Source organism: Populus euphratica, unplaced genomic scaffold (genome assembly GCF_000495115.2).
Source record: "Populus euphratica unplaced genomic scaffold, PopEup_1.0 scaffold153.1, whole genome shotgun sequence".
NCBI lineage: Eukaryota > Viridiplantae > Streptophyta > Magnoliopsida > Malpighiales > Salicaceae > Populus > Populus euphratica.
In genome coordinates, this window is record NW_011499953.1 from 71,319 (window position 1) to 92,114 (window position 20,796).

At 32.3% G+C, this 20,796-nt stretch overlaps 2 protein-coding genes across 3 annotated transcripts; one reads left to right on the forward strand and one right to left on the reverse strand.

The window, feature by feature from the left end:
- Positions 1-1,595: 1,595 nt before the first annotated feature.
- LOC105138115 (phospholipase A1-Igamma1, chloroplastic-like) lies at positions 1,596-5,521 on the reverse strand. 2 transcript variants are annotated; one of them, XM_011044122.1, is made up of 2 exons: positions 3,925-5,516; positions 1,596-2,041 (listed from the first exon to the last, which is right to left on the reverse strand). In XM_011044122.1, the coding sequence occupies exons 1-2, from the start codon at positions 5,220-5,222 to the stop codon at positions 1,798-1,800; spliced, it is 1,542 nt and encodes a 513-aa protein (XP_011042424.1). In that variant the 5' UTR covers positions 5,223-5,516; the 3' UTR covers positions 1,596-1,797. The 2 variants fall into 2 exon arrangements, with proteins under 2 accessions (XP_011042424.1, XP_011042425.1); XM_011044123.1 differs by lacking the exon at positions 1,596-2,041 and adding an exon at positions 3,472-3,524 and having other exon boundaries at positions 3,925-5,521.
- A 9,475-nt stretch (positions 5,522-14,996) lies between these two features.
- On the forward strand, positions 14,997-19,912 carry LOC105138116 (F-box/LRR-repeat protein 17-like). Its single transcript, XM_011044124.1, has 11 exons — positions 14,997-15,750; positions 16,137-16,238; positions 16,895-17,039; positions 17,234-17,418; positions 17,628-17,732; positions 17,827-17,924; positions 18,039-18,259; positions 18,345-18,411; positions 18,521-18,606; positions 19,282-19,380; positions 19,615-19,912. The coding sequence occupies exons 1-11, from the start codon at positions 15,158-15,160 to the stop codon at positions 19,678-19,680; spliced, it is 1,767 nt and encodes a 588-aa protein (XP_011042426.1). The 5' UTR covers positions 14,997-15,157; the 3' UTR covers positions 19,681-19,912.
- The last annotated feature ends 884 nt before the right edge of the window (positions 19,913-20,796 follow it).

The following is a 20,796-nucleotide window of genomic DNA, read 5'->3' on the forward strand; positions in this document are numbered from 1 at the left end:
TTAAAATACTTTTAAAATGCAATGCTAAACACATAAGCAAAGTGCATTTTAATTAATATGTGTTATAGTTTACACAAGTAACATGAATTGAATTGGTTGGTAAGAGGAAATAAAAACATTAACATGGACAGTGATATCAACCTTGAGATATCCAATCATCTCCGAGCACATCATTACATTATTTATTTATTTATTGTGGGGGGGTGGGGTTTAGAATTCACGCACAAACTTTCAAAGCAAATAAATTTGTTTTTATCTACAAATCTTTTTTTTATCTTAATGATATTGTTTATTATTAATATTTTCATCGTGGCACAACAAACAACTAGGGTAGCCAATAATAACGTACTAATTTCTCTTATTAATAATAAATATTTTTCTTCATGAAAAAAATACAATATCTTAATGTATATACACCCTCGATTACTAGGCAAAATTCACATCACATTCCTAGACATTCAGAGATAGCCATAAAGTCACAAGCAACCAAAGTCAGACCGACGAAGCTGTATAATTTCTAGCTAACATATGCATCGGGGTGGCCGATGTTTTCACGGAAAATTATTGTTTTAGAAACAACTCGTATAAGATAGATTTGCTTTCGAGCCATCACTCCACCATCTTAGAACGCAACAATAGAAAATAGAAAAAAAAAACAATAGAAAATAGAAAATTTATTTTCTTCTTCTTCCTCTTCTTTTCTTTTAAATAAACTTATCATATATAGAAAAAAAAACAATAGAAAATAGAAAATCCTACGTGATAACGTACATGAAAAAAATATTAAAATTGAATTGGGAGATTGTCTTTTTCTCTTCTTTTCTTTTAAATAAAAGAGTTATTTGATCAAGATAACAAAGGTGGAGTTCATCATATATACAAAACAAATAAATACCCACGCACAAAGAAGAGAAAAAAAAAACGCATGCATGTGATGGAAATTGAAAATATTATTGGTTTGATGGATAAAAACAAAAATATAAAATAAATATATATTTTTATAATGATTTTTAAGTGAATTTTGAGATATTTTAAAATACAAGATATAGAGAGCCTTATTCCCTCTATCTTTATTATACAATCAAATATATACAATTAATTTTTTTAAACTGTAAAGCAATTTATTTATTTATTCTGCAGCCCAATAGTTAACTCTTTGGCTAGGTTATTGTTTTTCATCATCTCTTAAAATAATATTAATTATTTTTTAAAGTATTTTTTATTAAAATATATTAAACTAATATTTTTATTATTATTTTATAAAAATTATCTTGAAAACATCATAAAACGACTTCAAAATTTTAAAATAAAAATTATTTTGACAACATCATAAAACGACTTCAAAATTTTAAAAAATATATAATTTCAACCATTTGTTTTTCAAATTTTCAAGAAATATAGTTTAAAACATGATTCCAAACTGCGTATTAATATCGTGGACTGTTGTTGATTCCCATTGCACTGCAGTTATCGTATTTGTTAATGCAATCAATCACACGAGTTTCTTTATCTACCTTGCCATGGTTTTTTTACTTTGTATTTTAATTAGTTCCTTTTGTTACAATATTAGATTCAGTTTTAAACCATTGTATAAGTTTTTTTAGAAATTTAATGAATTTTAAGATCGGCTCCAAGTAAGTATACAGAGTGAAAAACCATAGATTAAAACTACCAATTTACACCTTGTTTTTTTACAATGGCTGTCCAGAAATTCCTCCTTGACACACTTACGGCTAAAAGTAACCACACCAGCCAGCCCATTGCCTTGCTGTATGTCAGGGAAGTGGGATTTAATTTTTAGTGCTCGGATGCTAGGCCTAATTTCCTGAGATGGTCGTGCGTATCGAGAGGGTGATCATCGAGTTTTGGGCGTTCAGGTTGCACCCAACGACCGTCATTATTCCTTATCATACCCTTGTTCTCATCTTGCCTCCAGTTTGGTGGAACCAGATGATGATCTTTCAAAAAATCACATGCCTTGTTTACCAACGCAGGGTCCCTTCCACTTGCTAGTACAAATCTGTGCCCTTTCCCATGATACCTGCAACACGTAAAGCAAACAGAAATCAGTGAAATCTATCAACTTTTTCCCAGATACTTTTGCCTAAGTTAATTGTCTATCATCGCTTCCTCCGTTTTGCAGATAAATTCAAAATAAAAACACTCACTAACAACAAGACATATAGACAATAGCAACCATTCCAGATGGGAAAGAACTTGGAAATTAATGGAATGGAAAACGTGTATGCGTGAAAATTAGGTCAGTTGGGATGCACGCGATCTTAACACGCCAGTGAGCTACCAGGCTACAATTCCTGGCAAGGGTTAGACCTCGCGTTCAAGTGTGAAAATTAACAAGTTGCTGAACGCGAGTTGTACGGAATTGGAATTCAACAGCTTCAAAGTCTACACGTTACAGGCCTCTGATCTTCAAAAATGAAGTCCCTTTCGACGTTGTCCATGAACTGTCTCGATGTTGACTTTTTACCTGCTTCGCATTAACTAGTCAACTGTTTTGGTTTCTCGTAACTGTACACTGAAAGACTAGCCGGCTCCAACAGATCCATATTACTGAAGCGCTCTATCTGTCATTGGCCGTCTTTCATTTTCAGTACTGTTTGCCTGCTAAAGCGCTCTATCTGTCATTGGCCATCTTTCATTTTCAGTACTGTTTGCCTGCTATAAAATATTTTTTAAAAAGTTTAATGGTGAAATAAAAAATAAATTAAAAAATATTTTATTATTATTTTATTTTTTAAAATTTATTAAAAAATAAAAAATAATTTTTACAAATTAAAAAATTAAAAAATTGAATAGAATAAAATTAAAAAATCACAAATTATTTTAAATAAAATAAATAAAAATAATAAATAATAATTAAATCTAATAAATAAAAAAATCAATTTACATAAAATAAAATCAAAATTAATATAAAAAAATTAAAATCAAAATTAATATAAAAATTAAATTATAAAAAATAAAAATATATATATATAATAACAAAAGCTCGAGAATCAAATTTAATATAATCAATAAATAATATAATATTTTTTAAATTTTTATAATTTATAAAAGGTTTTTTTTTCAAAATAAAATTAAAAAATATTTTTAAAAAAACTTATTTTCTGACTTGAAAATATTATTTATTAATTAACTTTTTTTAATAATAAATAAATCTGATAAATAATTTCAGCAAAACACTTTTCACGGTGCGTCTTCATCTCTCCCTCTCTATCGGGAAACGTGCATTCAAAAGAAAAGATGAAAAAATCAACATCTTTCATCCTAAGGGTCCCCTTTTTAATGCTACTAGCTATCAGTACTTGTCATTATCGTGGCCGCCATTGATGGCGAGTTACCTGAATCGTTAACAATGGCTAGCTAGACGCAGGTAGATAAGAAATTGGCTGGGGGCATGATGTCATCATATCATCTTCTTTTATGCATCTTCCAGCCGAATCCTAGTTCTTAAAACAATAAATTGCATGCCTATCAACAGCAGTGGTTCGGCACGTTATGAAAACCTAATAATATCATGTAAACGTAAAATTTAATTACAAATTAAAGCAACCACCATTGAACTTTAACTTCATAAAAACAAAACAACATAACAGAGAATGGGTGAATGTCCCTGTGGATAATGTTTTTAAAAACATCTTTGGTAGAGAAGTTGAATTGATTTTTAAAAACATCTTTCACATAATGTTTTTATACTAGTTTCATGATCAGTAACCACGAAAGGTCAATAATCAAGGAATATAAATTATTTATAGGCTCTTCCAGTAAAGAAATCCCTGTGCATAATATATTAATGTTGTTGACATGAGTTGATAGAAAAGGGGAAGGAAAAAAAAACGAATACCATGATGACCAAAAAACATAATCAGGCATCAACAATCAATAAGAAGAAGAAGAAAAACTTACCCATCAAGCAAATGCAAATGAGCCTCCAAGTTATGGGCACACGCCGGGTCACTTGTTTGTTTCAAGAAAGGCGAGTTCCTGTGATCCAGAGCCAGCTCCACTCCAACATGCGAGTAAGCCCAAGGCAGCCCCTCAGCCATCTTCATTAACGGAGGCGGCATTTGTTCATTAAAAAACAATCCAGGTGATTTAGGCACCATATCCTGCACATTAACCACCCTCAAAACCTTGACCCCCAATGACTCGATCCTTTCCTTGAACCTCACATTCCCGACCCGAGGACCTGAAAAGGAAAACACAGAAACAGGCAATGCCCGACCATCCTGCATCACATGTAAACCCGTTTCGGCAATATCGTACGCACTTAGCATAGCCAAAGCACTGCCTAAACTATGCCCGGTAATTGTAATGCTCATTTCCTCATCAGCATACATCTCAGTTAACCTTTTCACCTCCGATAAAATCTGCTCTCTAGCTGAATATTTACAAAATCGACAATTCTCATCTTTGTCCGTGTAAAGATCCAAGAATCCGTATTCGACTTTGACAGTCGGATCCGGACAGGGGATTTTATTAGCATTGATTGGCTTGAGAAAGTCCATTAAGTCAGAAATCCACTCTAGATGTGTCACCGTGCCCCGCCACGCAATACTAATGTCACGGCGGCCTAAACATTTTGTTGTTTCGTCGTCAGAAACGGCGACGTATCCAATCCAATTGGCCTTGTTGCTCCAGACTTTAGGCCAACGAGATTTTTTGAAAAAATTCGGAAGGTCGATGTTTGATGTGGCATACAAGTACCTGGTGACCTCGTATCCATGGTGTGCCATTCCTAGTGACTCCAAAAACCTGCGACGTATAAATCTGCAGCTGCCACAATATTTTGAGAATGGATCAAAATCGAAAGCATCGTAGCAAGCTTGCGCCATCTCGCCATATCTGATTAGTTCCGATCGTAAGAGTGGGTCCATTGGGTCAAGAAGGCCAACCCAATCATCTTGACCCTGGATTTCTCTCCACACATCAGCCAGTCTTCGCTCTGGTTCTTTGGTGTTAGTATTGGTGCCGTGGTCTTGTTCCTTTTCGAGCTCTGTGATTATGGATGTTAACGACTCGCTTGTTTTGGACAGGACACAAGGTATGGTACTGGTGGATGTTTTTCCTGTGATATTTATGGATCTTGATCGGCCTAGTTGAGAGTTTTGGCTTGGAAGTTGCACAGAGGAACATTTTCTGGATTGGAAAATGTCTTGTGTGAAAGGAAACTGAAGAGTGCTGGATAGAGAGAGGTTGGCCATTGTTGTTGAAGAGGAGGCCTGTGAAGCAAACTCAAGGTGGTCAATAAATAATACATAGGCAGGGTGTGGCCTTCTGGGTTCACCTAACAATGACAAGTCAGACTAGGGCGTGGTCTGTAAGCCAGCTTAGTTGAAGATTCCAACTTAAAGAACTTGAATTGTTTAATGCATGTGATTCGCATGGGTTGCTCGGAGTCACGGCGATGGCTATTTTTATGTGGCTAATTCATGGAAGTTCTGCCTGGGTGTGGCACTCCCGTCTTGTAATTGAAACCTTGCCTGTTTAGTGAGAGATGTACAGGTCTACAGGCAGTGAGCAGCTGTCGTCTAGCAGGAAAGTACGTTTATACAGCTATACTTATGGTCAGTGGTCCATTTTTACTTGATTAAATTGATGTCGTTTTGCTGATAATTACTTTGTGAAATGGTACCTGCTACCGTAATTCTACCATGGTAGATCAGCACCCATATCATAACATATCACATCACACAAGGGACTGGGGACACGTGCACGCTATTGCTGGCTAAAAACACTGCATTTTTCGGCCGTCTTGATAAGATAAGTTTAAGTGATAAATTAAAAGAAAAGAAGGAAAAAGATTGAAGAGTGACGTCATAAAATTAAATTCGGACAGACGTTCTCTTCTAGATAATGGCCATCTACTGCAAGAATATTGACTCAGCCGTAGCAAAGGACAACAGCGTTTTATAATCAATTTAAGAGATAGTGGGAAAAATTAGGAATTCGAGTGAGTTTCGATAGTGATTACCACTCTCATCCACGTGGACAGATAAGTGGTGAACTAACCCCAGGATTTTTATAAAGCCAGATCCTTCACATATCATTTTCGCTCGAGGCTTTGATGAAACATCATGTCACGTATTAGTTAGAATTCTAGCGGACGTAGTGATCCTTGTCTAAAAAGGAATAAAAAGAAATTGTGTTACATTAGTTAATTAAAATTTTTATTGAATTAGTTAGAATTTTTATTAGGTCATGATAGTTAGAGCTTGTGATTTTCCTACCAATACAAAACTGATACATTCAAAATTGTGTGTGTGTGTTTAAAATAATATTGAATATCAATGAATAAGGGTTTGGGAACTTCAACACCTGGTATTTTATATTTTTTCACGGTTGATGTCCAAACTTAGATTTAGTGTTTTTTTTTTTTATGTGGGATGTCCGGGCCAGCTTGCGCGCGCCACGACTAATCCCTACGGCCCACTAAATATTTAGTGCTTTTAACAATTCAAGACGTAGTCATTGAGTTAAAAAAAAAAGGGGGTTTTAATATAAATTTCATAGATTGGTCGATGTTTAGATTTGATGAGAAAAACAACACTAAACCCTGTAAAATTTAGAAATAATTTTTTTATTGATTTGTTTGTTTTTATGTTTTAAAAATGTTTTTTTAATTTAAATTTTTTATTTCAAATTAATATTTTTTTATGATTTTTATATTATTTTGATGAGTGAATTTTAAAAATATAAAAAAAAAATAAAAAAAATATTATTTTGATACATTTTAAAATAAAAAACAATCATAACCATATTTTTTAATAACTGAAATATTGTTAAAAACATAGTTTTAAAGTTAGTGGATGTGCAAAGACAAATCAAACCAGTAAATAAAATCAAGAAACATGATATTATTTTTGAACAAAAATACCAAATAACCTTCATAAAAGGATGGTCGTATAGCCCTCGAATGTAATGATAAAGATTAAATTAAGAGCTTTTGATAACATTCTTTGTTTTTCAGATCAGTTTACATGTATCTCAATTAATTTTATAAATCTTAAAATTAATAACTATATAAGTTTCTAGTGGTTTTAACATTTATAAAACTTGAATTTATAATATTTAAATAATAAATTTAAAGTCTGATTGGTTAAATTATATTCTCTAGAGTTACAATGGCATCTTCGTATTAGTTTTGATCAAGTATAATATCTTCATATTAGTTTTGATTAAGTGGATTATATGGAGTTTGACTTGATGAAATTAACTGTTAATTTTATATGTAAATATAGAATTATATTAATTTAATTATTATTTTTTCAAAAATTATCATTCAATATTTTATTATTTAATAGTTAAGTTTTATAAGTTTATATAATTTGTTTTTGTTAATGGTTTTTTCTTATTTCGTATCAGCCCGTGTAATTATTTTATTAAACAAAAAATGTACCCCAACAAACAAAATTACTAGACATATTTTAACATATAATTTATTTTATAATATTAAATATCTTAATCTTGAATATATTTTTATTAAAAATTAATTAATTTATATTGTGTGCGCGTGAGAACATATTAGTTTATAATTATAAAAAATTATACTAAAAAACACATGTATAATTATTTTCTTACTGATACTTGACTTGCGATAAAGTCCATGTCAAATAGTCAATAATCATCATTTCCAGGAACATGGAACTGTAAATAATATCGCTAGTTTAACATGCCCTCACTAAAACCTGTCCTGATCCGGGGCGTCATCTGAACAGAGTAGGTACTAGCAATCTCACTCCGTGCCAAATACAATATCAAGAATACTAATTAATGACTGAAACCCACTTCAAACTTATCTGCCAACTGTAAAGATGCCAAAATGTCTTTGTACTTGTTTTCTTTATGCAAGGGTAGTAAATTAAATACATATGGATGTAATAAATTATTTTAAATAAAAAAATACTCCCACATTCTAGTACTGCTTTCTTTTAGTCAGAGTCCTCTTGAAGGATGTGCATGGTCCCCCCATCCTGTAAACCAGAGCCATCTCGTATCGTTTTTTCTCGACAAAACATTACTCTCCGCTGGGTTTTGATATGTTAATGTTTTTAAGTGTGTGATTTTTTTAAAATATTTTATTTTTTAAAAATATTTTTAATATTATTACACCAATATAATTTTAAAATACTAAAAAAATTGAAGTAAAAAATAAAATAAAAATTTAATCTTTTAAAAAAATATTTTTAAAATACACAAACAGGCTTTGAGTATAGTGCACAGTAAGTTAGATCGAGTTATGGTTGGCCAAACGACACCCGAGTCACTGGTCGGAGAGTCTATGACCATACAGTCTGCCAGATGATCTTCTCTTAATTGTCCATGTTTATTTCTGACAAGTATATCTTTTATGTAATTTTCTGATCAGTTCGAATCAACAACTTTGATTTTTTTAGCATTTTTTACTTGAATGAAATCGCTTTAGCTGGATATTGTTCTCTGAACAGAATCGCCATGGATCATCTTGCATGGTCCTGTTTTCTAAGTTCCCACTCAGTAACTCGCAAATATGTCGTCAACCAGGCTCGTGCTGCGTCTTGAAAGCGAGTATTTTTGGACTAGCGTGGTGAAAAAAATAAAAGATAAAAAATAGGGTAAAAAATATTTTAAAATATAATATAGTTTAAATAGCGGCACATTACATCTGTAATTTGATTCACTAGTCGTAGATAACTAGTTCTCATAATTAACTTTTTAAAATTACAAAATTGACGGGCTCTAAATTTAACAAGGAGAGTAGAGAGGAAATTTTTTTAAAAAAAAACATATTAAATTTTCAATAATGATATTATTAATATCAAAAGAATCTCGCTACGATAGATTTAACTATATAAAAAAATTAATATAAATAGTGATTGAATATAAGTTATACACGAAATCCAAAAATAAATAAACCCCAATATATTTATATAGCTCGTATAATTAATTTTGTTTATTATTTTTAAATTTTTTATGTTATTGAAATTATTTTAATAAATTTTTTTAATGGTATTAATAATGTTGCCGTTGAAGTTTTGATGTAATTTCAAAATTATTATTTTTTTGTAATTTATAAAAAAATTAAAAAGAAAAAAATGATATCTAGTCATTAAAAAAAAATCTCAAAATGCAAACTAACAACAGATAGCCTTCGAAGCTAACTAATGACACCGACTATATAAAAAGAAAAAAAAGGCTCACGGACTCTTTTGTAACCATGTAGCGAAAACAACTCCAAGGGCTGAGAGTCCTTGTCGCTAGCAAGAGAAAGGAAGAGTTTGTTTTTTTTTGCTTATCTGTATTTTTTTAATTTTAAATTATTTTGATACACTAGTATTCAAAATAAAATTTTAAAAATCTTAATATATTTTTAAATAAAAACATTTTAAAATACATCCTCTATTGGAATGTGAAATAAATTATCGTGGTCTATACTGCCATGTGTTGGACCATTAATCAACTGTAATACAGCCAACTGAGAATCATAAACAAGTAGATGCCAGCTTCGAAGGCACAAGTCACGGTGACAAATGACCAATCCCGCAGCCCCAAACTCGTTTTAATTTGTTTTAGTCAACACAAGCTCGTATTTCTTCGAGGCAGTGAAGCTTTTCACAACTTAACAGTCCCTGAGATTTAAAATTGTAATGTGATTGGTTGTTTTAAAGTGTTATTTTTTGAAATTTTTTTATTTATAAATATATTTAAAAAAATATTTTTTTATTGTTTAAATATTATTTTTTATATCAGCATATTAAAATAATTCAAAAATATAAAAAAATAGTTTTAAATAAAAAATTAAAATTTATTCTACCTTCATTTAAAACACAATAATAAACAAGGGTCTTCCATCGTGGAGCTATGCTATCCTTGGGAGGTTCTTTAATTTCATCCTTGTGGTTAAAACATTCTTTCAATTAAGCCCCTCTGAATTCTTTTCTAATTGCACGTGTGATCTCATAAATCTTCCAGTGCATCCATCCTCTAACTACCGTCAATTCGTGGATTGATCTTTCAATTTATACACACACGCCGGGTACAAGGAAAATAATTTCTTTTATGTTTTCTAACAACCAACGCCCGCAGAGGCCCCGGATCACTAGTATCAGGCCGGACAACCCAAGGTACGAAAAATTGTGTCAGAGTGATATGATATTGATAATTACAATAACCTCATCCCGTGGGAAAAGAAGTCTAGATATGCCTAATATTATTATTGTTTATTTTAATAGTAAAATTACCTTTTTATTCTCGACTGAAAAGGTTGATGAACTGGACTTTACTGGTAAAGGTGTCTTTCCATGAAGTTAATTTGTCGTTCATTATTTATTTTATTTGACAGCAACATAGCATCTTAATGTTGCTTGTATTGTTTGTTGATTTTTTTTTTAATCCTGTGACCACCAAAATATTAAGCACTGGAAAAATAATAAATTATCACTTTTCTAATCTTATTTATAAGAATCTTAATTACAAAATAATAATGTCTAAAGTTTTTATTAGAGCAGGATGGATATGAACGATAGCTACAAAGTTAAGATTGTGAAAAAAAAGTAAACGTAGATTGATAATACAATAACTTTGTTTGACCTGATTGCCATAACAAAAAATAAATAAGTTATAATATTTTTTTCATGGTGACATTTCATTTATATCCAATAGAGATGCAATGAAATTGGTGATTCATGCTACTCCTCAGGAACGGATGTTGCACTGATTTTTTTTATTAAAAAAATATCCAGGTTGCAAGAACTTTTTTTTTTTAATTGTTATTGGTCTATAAGTAAAATCTTATGAGTAATTTAATTGCTTTAACTTTGTTTCAAATCAAACCATTCAAGAGTTATTTTAATATGGCATAGTTGACTTGACTGATTTAAAAATAGGTTACATGACCGGTAAAAATAACTGGTAGAAATATAACGAGTTTAAATATAAATTTTAAGATAATGTAATTTTATTTAAAATACTGAAATAATAATTTATTGAATTGATATGAGTTTCATGGCCTAACTCGTTCAAACCGCAACTTGGGTCATGCATCTATTAGGTTTAATTTTTTATTTAGTTTTATGATAGTAAAAATAGTTATATGTAAAATCCAACACCAATTCAATATTAAAATGTTTGCTCGAAATTTTAATAAATCTATATAAATCAAATTCAAAAATCTTATGAGCCAAATTCCTAAGCAGCCAACCATAACCTAGGTCACTAACTTAGCAGTTTTACTGTTTTTTGTTTGGTTACATAGCAAAAAAATTAGGTACTTGTAAAATTAAAAATCAACCAACTATTATAGTATTTTTTTAGACCATGAAAATCTATAAATATCAAATTTAAACAAATTATTTTTCCCGGATAAAAATATTAAAAAATAAAATAAAATAAATTCAATGAAAAAATCAATAAATATCTAATTGAAAATGATAAAATAAAAGGCAAGATCAAATCAAAACAAGAAAAAAGAAATCCAAATACAAGGTTGTTAGCCCAGTATGTATGGCCCTAAAATAAATGCTTAGACATATGGTCCGAGGTAGCCCACCTGTCGCCAAGTTTGCTATATCATGGTTGCCACATTTGACTAAAAAGTCATGCAATCAATTTTTATAAATAAAAAAAAACCTATTTTAACCTATTTTTCCTACAAAAACACCTAAAAACAACACAAAGGCCTCGAAATACCCATTTATGTTATTAAAGTAACATTTTAGCAATTTAGATATCCAAAAATAAACTGAATTAAAAAAAAATCAAACTCAAATCTATTATCTGAAGCGCAGTGATGGTTAAATAACATCCCCGTGGGACTTTTTTGATGGAAAATAATTCATAGACACAAATTAGTTGTTTTTTTGTTGTTAAAATTTGTATCAGTCAATGATTTTTATTTTTATCATTGGAACTCAACAACATTCTCCCTTGTATTCCAAAGCAACAGCTAAAATATAAATAAAATAAATTTTTGGATCAAAATAAATTTTTCAAATTTAGAGGGATTGACAGGTTATCAATTAGAAAACGCAAGAACCACGACGAACATCACAGTGAGTTATTGGTTGAATCTGTCACCTATGTTTTCTATTTTTTTTTCTTAGTCCTCTATCTTTCCATTTGGTAATTTCTTAGCATGTTAAAGAGTAATTAACTATTAATTTGGCTAGACAAGGATCAATTCAAATGGAAAAAAAACTTCAATGACCAAAATAAAAAAACGCAGCTTACTGTAGAAACGATCATTGCCTTTTAGTTTTTTGTTAATTTATATAATTATTATAATCCTAACAAAACAAACCTAGTTGTACAATATTGACTTTTTAACTAAAATTTACCTTATAATTAACAATAAAAACTTTTCTTTAATTTTTTAAATATATAGATTACAATATTATTTTACAAATTTTATAAAAATAAATTCAAGTTTGCATTGTTGCTAGAAAACATATTGTCATTGTTTTTAAAAAACATATAAAAACAGTGGAGTTAGGTTTACTAGAGACGAAAACAACCATCACTAATAAAATTCATTCAACTTGTATTTCAGTGTTTGATTTAATGATAAAAGGAGATTGTCTCCTTCCACTGTCGTGGGTTCGAGCTCTAGCGTGCATGTCTGTCACCCCTGCAGTACTTTATATGTTTACTGGGTTTGCAGAGTATTCAATGGCCCATGGGGATTAGTCATGGTGCGCTCACGCTAGCCCGGATACCCCACATAAATAAAAAAAACCCATTCAACTTGTACATGGATTACATGTTTAGTATTGTCCTGTAAAGTGTATCTCAAGAATTATTTTTAATTGAAAACGAATCAAAATGATATTTTTGTTCAATTTTTTTTTTTATTCTGACATCAACATATTAAAATTATAAAAAATACATGAAAATAAATCAATTCAATACTTTTTTTTTTCTTATACAAGAAGCACTTTGAAAAAACTATTTTAAGAAATGAAAGTTACTACGATATCAAACAAGTAGTAAATAAATGGCTCACGTTACACTACAAACTATATCAAATCTTTCATAATGTAAAAATGATGTTTAGGCACTACCAATATTTTTTAAATTAGAAAGAAATATCTAAGAACTGGGCCACTGACTTTACTAGATTGAATAAACTTAGTTGATTTAATAATATAATAAAAAATTATTAATGATAAATAAAATAAAAAATAAAAATGGAAATAATTGATTATAAAAGACCAGTAGCCAGTATCATATTCATAAAGAGAAAAAAAAAATCTCATTGGAGACTCATTGTCGCTCCACTATAGACACCTTCACATCACCAAAAAAAGATCACCAAAATGATTCTAACATCGTTGTAAAGGGCTACACGAGGTCTCTAAAAGAGACCGCAAGTGCCGTCAGAGCAATGACTCAAATTTAATCCAAGCAAAATATCATGAAAGGGGTATCTCGTACTTATATCTAACAAGATTAATTTAATTTAATTTAAAAAATTATTTTTAGAAATTTAAATCAATAAAAAAACAAATAAAAAGATTTGAGATAACCTGAGTAATTTTTTAAATTAGTGAAAAATCCTATACAAAAAAAAACAAAGACCAATCTCTAATGAAATAAATGCTAAAGAATAAAATTAGAAAAAATAAGCTTAAAAAATATATATAAAAAAGCAATCTGAACGAATTTTCTAGACTCAGGTTAGTATCTCAAACTTGCAACCTATAAAGTTCTAAATATGGGCTCAGTCAATCAGCTACATTTTAAATTAATTTAATATTAAAAAATAAAATTAAAAAAATATAAATACAAAAAATCTACCAAGATAAAAAATAATAATAAAAAAATGATGATTATATCTAGCAAATAAAAAAAAAGATGATGAAATACAAAAAAAAAAACAATTTTAAAGTTCAATTCAAGCAAAACACATAACAATAAAAAAAACAGGGACAAACATAACAACAAAAAGAACGAGACAAAATCAAATATATATAAAAAATGTTATATAAATTATTTAAAATAAAAAAATTAATAATTAAAAGAACAATGATCAAATTTAAAAAAAAAAAATTGTTGACATAATGCTTTGAAGATTTAGAGAATTAGATGCTAAAATCGAGAAAAAGTTAAAAAAATTGTCGATGTTAATTCAAAATTTGTTGTCTATCCGCGTTGTTTAGGAATGAAAAGGCCACTAATATGATTCGAATAGTATCATGGAAACCATTGTTTAGCCACCAAACATCTCCTTGCATTATTTTTAAATAATGCGGCCACATAATTTAGAGTCTACGATGCACTTGTTAACTAGTTTTTTTAAATAATTTTTTATATTTATTAAATTATTACATTGTCCTTCAATTAACTTGATTGAAAAACAAAATCAATATAAAAATAAAAAAAATTCATGAATGCTAGCCGAAGAAATTTTACTTATAAAAATAATTTAATCATTTTAACATACTTTAAAAAATAAAAACTCAAAAACCTTTTAACACTGATTAAATAATTTTTGTTCTTAAAAGTAGCATCGAGTTGTTAAAATTTGAAAATAACGAGTTGTTTACTGTCAATATAGAAATGATGAATTAAACTTAATGAAAACACGCAACCAAGATTTTTTTTTCGGAGAGACAAAACAATCACTACGTTCTTCACATCCATAATGCATTCTGTCTTGATCTATAGTTAAAAAACGAGCCCTGTTGATTATTATTATTATTATTATTATTATTATTATTTTTAATGAGGGCGATGTGTGCATGGAAAATCCATACAACCTTACCCCTTGCTATCCCCGGTGATAAGATGCAAGGACACTGCAATAAAACAACGACCAGAGGAGAAGCATCAAAAAAAGGCATGCATGTCTAAACCCGCCGAAATAGCGCATGATCATAAACGGAGACAAAAAATATCCCCCACAAATAACCTACCACAATCGGAAACAAACAAAACGGACGCGTTTTACACCAGCACACGAAGGTTAATACCGTCATTACGCTCACCAAACCTTCCTCCACCCATTATTTTATACTTTAAACAAAAATATCAAGGCGCGAAACCATGACAAATCTCCCGCCCCTTCTCTGACCAGCCTCCCTCTCGCTACCCAACCCCGCGCCTCCCTTACCTTTATTTCTCCGCCTCTCGCTACCTCCCTGTCCCCCTTCTCACTCGCACAATGCACTTCGAAAACCAACCACATATTCCCCCAGCTACTCCCAGCGGTTCCATCGCCTCTTTTATCTCCATGGATACTCCCCACCGTGCCAAAAAACACCGTGGCAGTTACAACTGCGGCCGTTGCGGCCTCCCTAAAAAAGGCCACGTCTGCCATCTCCCTCCCAGCACCACCACCACACCAACGCAAACTCCCACTGATTCCTCCGTTTCAGTCTCCACCTCAACTTCTCGTCCACTGCCGCCGTCACGTCAGCAGCACTCGAATCTCCGCAGAGCGTTGTCATTTGATGACACTGACTTACGGTGTGAATCACCAGATATTGAAATCGATGAATCGGAGCTGGATCTGTTTGATTCAGGTTCCGGGAAGTTGCCGGTGAGCTGCATGTGGGAGATTTTGAGGAGGTTGCCGCCGGAGGGGTTGTTGGCGGCAGCTAGGGTGTGTAAGGGCTGGAGAGAGACAACGAGGAGGTTATGGAGGGCGGCGGAGGAGCTTAGACTCACGGTTCCACCTAGGACTCAGCTTGTGTTTGTTGGATCTTTGTTGCGGAGGTGTACTGGACTCAGTAGACTCAGTCTTAGATCGGAAAGGTCAGGGTTTATTTTCGAGAGGCTTCTCTTTCTTCAGATCTACAGTTTCTTGAAGTGGATCGGTTGGGGATTATCGACATTTGGGATTTAATGACAAAAACGTGTTAAATTTACATAATCTAAACAAAATGCGATGAAGTTTTTAAAGGATTATTAACAAAATATAATTAAATTGTAATTTGATTTATGAAGAGAAATGCTAAAATGATAATTAACCGTTTAATCTATGATTAACAATGAATTAATATAATCAAAGCACTGCTTGCTTGAGTTTTTTAAGAACAAAAGTTTAAACGAGTGTGATTTTCGATTTTAGCTGGCCAAATTTTAAGAAATTGAAGACGCTGTGAGTAGTTAAATCGATTCTATATCGTTGATTGTTGCAGTGATCTGGATGCGACAATGTTGGCTTGCATTGCGTTTTCTTGCCCTAATTTGGAAGTGATGGAGTTTTCTTCATCCGAAACTCTAGTCAATAGGATTACTGGGTACGGGTTCTTTCCTACTTTTATTCATTATTGGTTGATCTGATGTGCATGGTTTCATTTTCTTTCTATTTGGCTGAGTCTTTTACTTTTCTTTTGATTTATTTATTTGGTGATGGGTATTCAAAGTGAGCCAACCGACAACTGGCAGGAAATGATTTCATGCTAACTATGTTGATATACTGCCTGCTGGCGGCGGCAATGTTGTAAAAATGAAGCATTGAGTAATGGATTCGGGGCTGATTTGTGATATTGATCACAGTTTTACTTGGAATGGGATAGTAGGTCCAATTTTGTACACACTACTTTATATGGTCTTAGTCATAGACTGTGATTAAGCATTTAGCTACTGCCTGCAGAAATTAAAGTGATGCCTAGACAATCATAGGTTTATAAGGTTTTGTTTTTCATTTTTAGGTCTTCCTTGCACAATCAGATTGCAAAGCTTTATGCTTTGCAATATGTTCCCAGTAGACTTCTCTGATTGTTTAGGAATATAATCAGTAGCTTTGTTCTGTTTCCCAGTTTTTCGCGTAGCATATTTGCTCTAGGGTCTGCACCATATAATTTCTTGTTCCTCGCCCAATTAAATGTTATGTGATTAAAGACTGTTGAGAAATGACTGCTAATTGGATCAAATTTCTGATTTTTCTATGCAGCGACGAATTGGGTTGTTTTGTTGCTAATAAACGTTGCCTAAGAAGCCTTAAGATGGAAGGGTGTTCTAATCTGGGGGGATTCGTCCTCTGTTCCTCAAGTCTCTCTGCACTCTGGCTTTCAGATCTGTATTGCCTTTCTAAGATGGTAATTATTTTTTTTATTTGTTTCATCTCACTTGGTGTGACCAGTCTTCTAGTTTGAAGCTCTTTGTTGTTTAGATCACATAAGGGCATTTGAGGGTGGCCTTCTATTGTTTCATGCTCATATGCTGTTTGGAAGAAAATATGTTGGCATTTAAGATGCATTGATTTTTACTTATCCGTGGCTCTACTTTGTAGGTCTTTAACTGTCCCAATTTGAAAGAGATTTCCCTTGATTTTTCTCGCCAAGAAAATGAGAGTACCGATCTTATTGCTATGGTTGATGGCTTGGGAAGGAGTTGTCCTCGGCTCCAAAACATACATGTTGCATCATTTCGGCTTTCTCATGCCACGGTGCTTGCTCTCACAGCTGCAAACTTGAGGTTTGTCCAACAATCCTATTACCAGCTTATATTCTTCCACAACAGAGTATCTTAACACCATGTAATGCTCATAATAGTTGTTAACACCATTAACTTCATAGCGTTTTCTACTTTTTTACTCTTTACATATGAAGCTCATCTTATTGGATGCCTGCATGAATCTAATACAACATTTTTATGATAAATGTTTGGTTGCTCCATGATTTTAGGGGGTTGCGAATGCTTTCACTTGTTTTTGGAACTGAAATTTCCGATGCATCTGTTGCTGCCATTTCTCAAAGTTATTCAAAATTAGAATTGCTTGATCTGAGTGGGTATGTTTTGGAACAAATGCCTATTAAAAATGGTGAATTCCTTAAATCATTTTATTTTCGAGATCTCATTTTTAACTCTACAAGTTGATTTCAGGTCTAGTATCAGTGACAGTGGCATTGGAATGATATGCAATGTATTCCCTGGAACACTTTCGAGACTTCTTCTTGCACTCTGTCCCAACATCACTTCAAGTAATCTACATTAAAATCTCTCCATCTAAAGGAAATGTAGAATCTGTATTTGCAACGTGCTTTGGTCCTGCAAAAGACTTTTATTAATTATCTTGTTTTTTTTACTCCTCTCAGGTGGAATTCAATTTGCCACAGCTCAGTTGCCTCTTCTTGAACTCATGGACTGTGGAATGACAATATGTGATCCGAGCTCTCAAAATCCAACCTGCGATGAAAGTGGTGATTTTGAGTTGCAGATGACATTTAAACATAAATTACACCTTATATACCAGAAGCTTATCATTAAACATAGCCGGTTGAAAAAGCTCAGCCTATGGGGCTGTTCTGGCTTAGATGTAATATTTTGGTATCTGAAATATAGTGTATGGTTGCATTGATTTTCTATCTCCTGCAGTTCACAAAACGTGAGTTTAAATGCAGGCTCTATACTTAAACTGCCCAGAACTCAACGATTTGAATCTGAACTCCTGTAAAAACTTGCATCCAGGTCTAGAATTTTGTGCCCTTCAGCTGATAATTTGTTTAAGCTGTGTTGATTCTGCATTTTTCCTGTTAGCTACGTGTAGTTAACTTTTTTTTTATACTTGTATCCCCAGAGAGAGTGCTCCTGCAGTGCCCCAGTTTAGAAAGTGTGCATGCATCAGGATGTCACAGATTGCTGACCGGGGCTATTCAGAGTCAGGTGAATTCGAGTTCAGATTTATTTCCTTATTGTACTACACAGGGCTTGGTGGTTTCTTAATCTCCAAATAATTGATTATGTACAAGCTGTTTGTGATGTTTGATAGCAATCAATCTGGCAAACCAAGCAAGAAAGCTCATGCAACCAACTATAAATTGATTATAGTTAATAATCAGTTGGTTATCAAAGAAGTCCTATTCTATATTACTGGCAGTCCCTTTACCACTTCATCTAAAATACTTTCAATATCCTTTTAATAATAACAAAAAGCTGTTGGGATTGGATATAATTCCTGCAGTATCATCACGGGCATGGAAAGAGCTCATGAGTTATGCATGCCTATGAAGCCATTTGTCTGATTATTGATGTTACTTTTATTATCAGAGCTGAGTTAACTGCATTAGTCATATGTAGAAACCATCAACACTGACAGCCTCCTATGTTTTTGATAAGCTTCTGATGTGTCAGTGTCTTGCACAGAATGCAATTGGAGTCAGTTGGCAATTTCTTATTGAGAATGTTTGGTATTTTTTGAAAAGCAATGTTTTTGTTAAACTTTTAGTATAGAGTCACATCATATTTTGATTTTCGTACAACTTTCAGGGCTTCAGTTGAATCATTTAAGTTTCAGCTATTGTGTTCGTACTCTCTCATAATTGTTGAACATGCCTGCAGGTCAGCAACAATCTTGATGCAAAGGAAAACCAATCCCCCCATAAACGGTTGGCTGATGGCTCAAAGAGGGTTAGGGTCCCGCTATTCCTGAGTGAGCAGGTAGGTTGGCGACCTTGTTTCATCAAACTATATCATTCAACTGTCCAAGCAAACTTGTAAACCATTTTATGTAGTATATCAACATTGCATACTATGATGCAAATATGCATCAACATTATGCTTTTCTTAGATTATGTTATAGGAAAAGTGGTTGTATGAACTGTAAATTTCTTTTGGTTCTTGAGAAAATAATGTTTAGCAAGCTCTTATGCTAATGTTGCTTCCATCTTACAGCCATATGACGAGGATAAGAAGCGGAGAAGAATTGAGAGTCGTCCATGTAAGGTGCTTGTGGACTGATCAGCATGCCCATCATACATGTTTCATACTGTACACATTGTGTAATCCTTACGCGTGCTGTAATCTCTCGATTGCTGTCCGTTTCATATGGCCATGTGCCCTGTGCATGCAAAATGTTTGCAGTCGTCCAGAATCATGGTTAGGGCCATCTGCCTTGTATATTGCCATTACCTTGATATCAGGCAATTGTTACAAATTAAACTCAATAGTGGGAAACACTGCTTTCAGCCTTTCCCTTATTTAATAAAAAAATCATGTTTCCATTGTTCTTGTCTAAGCTCTCGTTTCTGTTGTCCTAGATGCTTTCCTTATTTGCTAGTTGAACAGATGATAAATAATTCTGTCATAGTAGGTGATGCTTCTGTCGACATGATTGTTGGAGATGCCTTGTAAAATTTCCCTCTGTGCTCTAATGATGACCTTCAGAAATTTTGAATTAAAGCAATCTTGCACCCTAGAAGGGTTTGCAATGGAATCATCTTAATATTTGTTTCATTCAAATTAAAAATCATCATGAAAAAACTGTATCATTAATTAAAAAATCTTTTTTCTACATTTATAATGAAAATTGATTATGTTATAGTACAACAAAAAAGTAATTTCTTACCTTATTAAAAAATGCTTATATATCATTCATGTATTTTCTTCATTTTAAAAAAAGAAATTATATTTTTGAATTTTTTAAATAGAAAAGTATTGTATTTGAATAAGTTCCAGTTTTTTCTTAACTCTAATTTACAAAAAAATCAGAACATTACCTTGTTTCTTTACAACTCATTAATCCTTGATATTCTGAGAGTTTGCTGCCTTATTTTAATGAATGAGCTCTCGTGGAGTATTGTTCTAGGCTAGAACTTCTAGCCGATGCCTTGCTGACCTTCCCTCAAGGGGGCAAAGACATCTAAAATAAAAATGGTAAAAAGAAAAAATTTGCATGTGTTATCAAGCATGCTAACGCTTTGCAAAACGAGGCGTGTAGAAACCTGAAGGCGAACGTGTCAGCAGCCTCTTTATGCTTAAGCGTGTTGTTCTTCCCACCTCTCATGATCTCCGCTCTTTCAGACAAGTCGTCCACCTTTAACAAGCTACTCGACATCTCTCTGACCTGTCAACACC

What these genes read in the sequence shown, in the direction of transcription:
- LOC105138115 (XM_011044122.1), bottom strand. Translation starts at nt 5,222, where the DNA reads ATGGCCAACCTCTCTCTATCCAGCACTCTTCAGTTTCCTTTCACACAA. An exon ending in CATTTGCATTTGCTTGATGG is followed by an intron (nt 2,042 to 3,924) that starts GTAAGTTTTTCT and finishes TACGTGTTGCAG; the next exon opens with GTATCATGGGAAAGGGCACA.
- LOC105138116 (XM_011044124.1), top strand. Translation starts at nt 15,158, where the DNA reads ATGCACTTCGAAAACCAACCACATATTCCCCCAGCTACTCCCAGCGGT. An exon ending in GAATTGCTTGATCTGAGTGG is followed by an intron (nt 17,733 to 17,826) that starts GTATGTTTTGGA and finishes AGTTGATTTCAG; the next exon opens with GTCTAGTATCAGTGACAGTG. An exon ending in CCGGGGCTATTCAGAGTCAG is followed by an intron (nt 18,607 to 19,281) that starts GTGAATTCGAGT and finishes ACATGCCTGCAG; the next exon opens with GTCAGCAACAATCTTGATGC.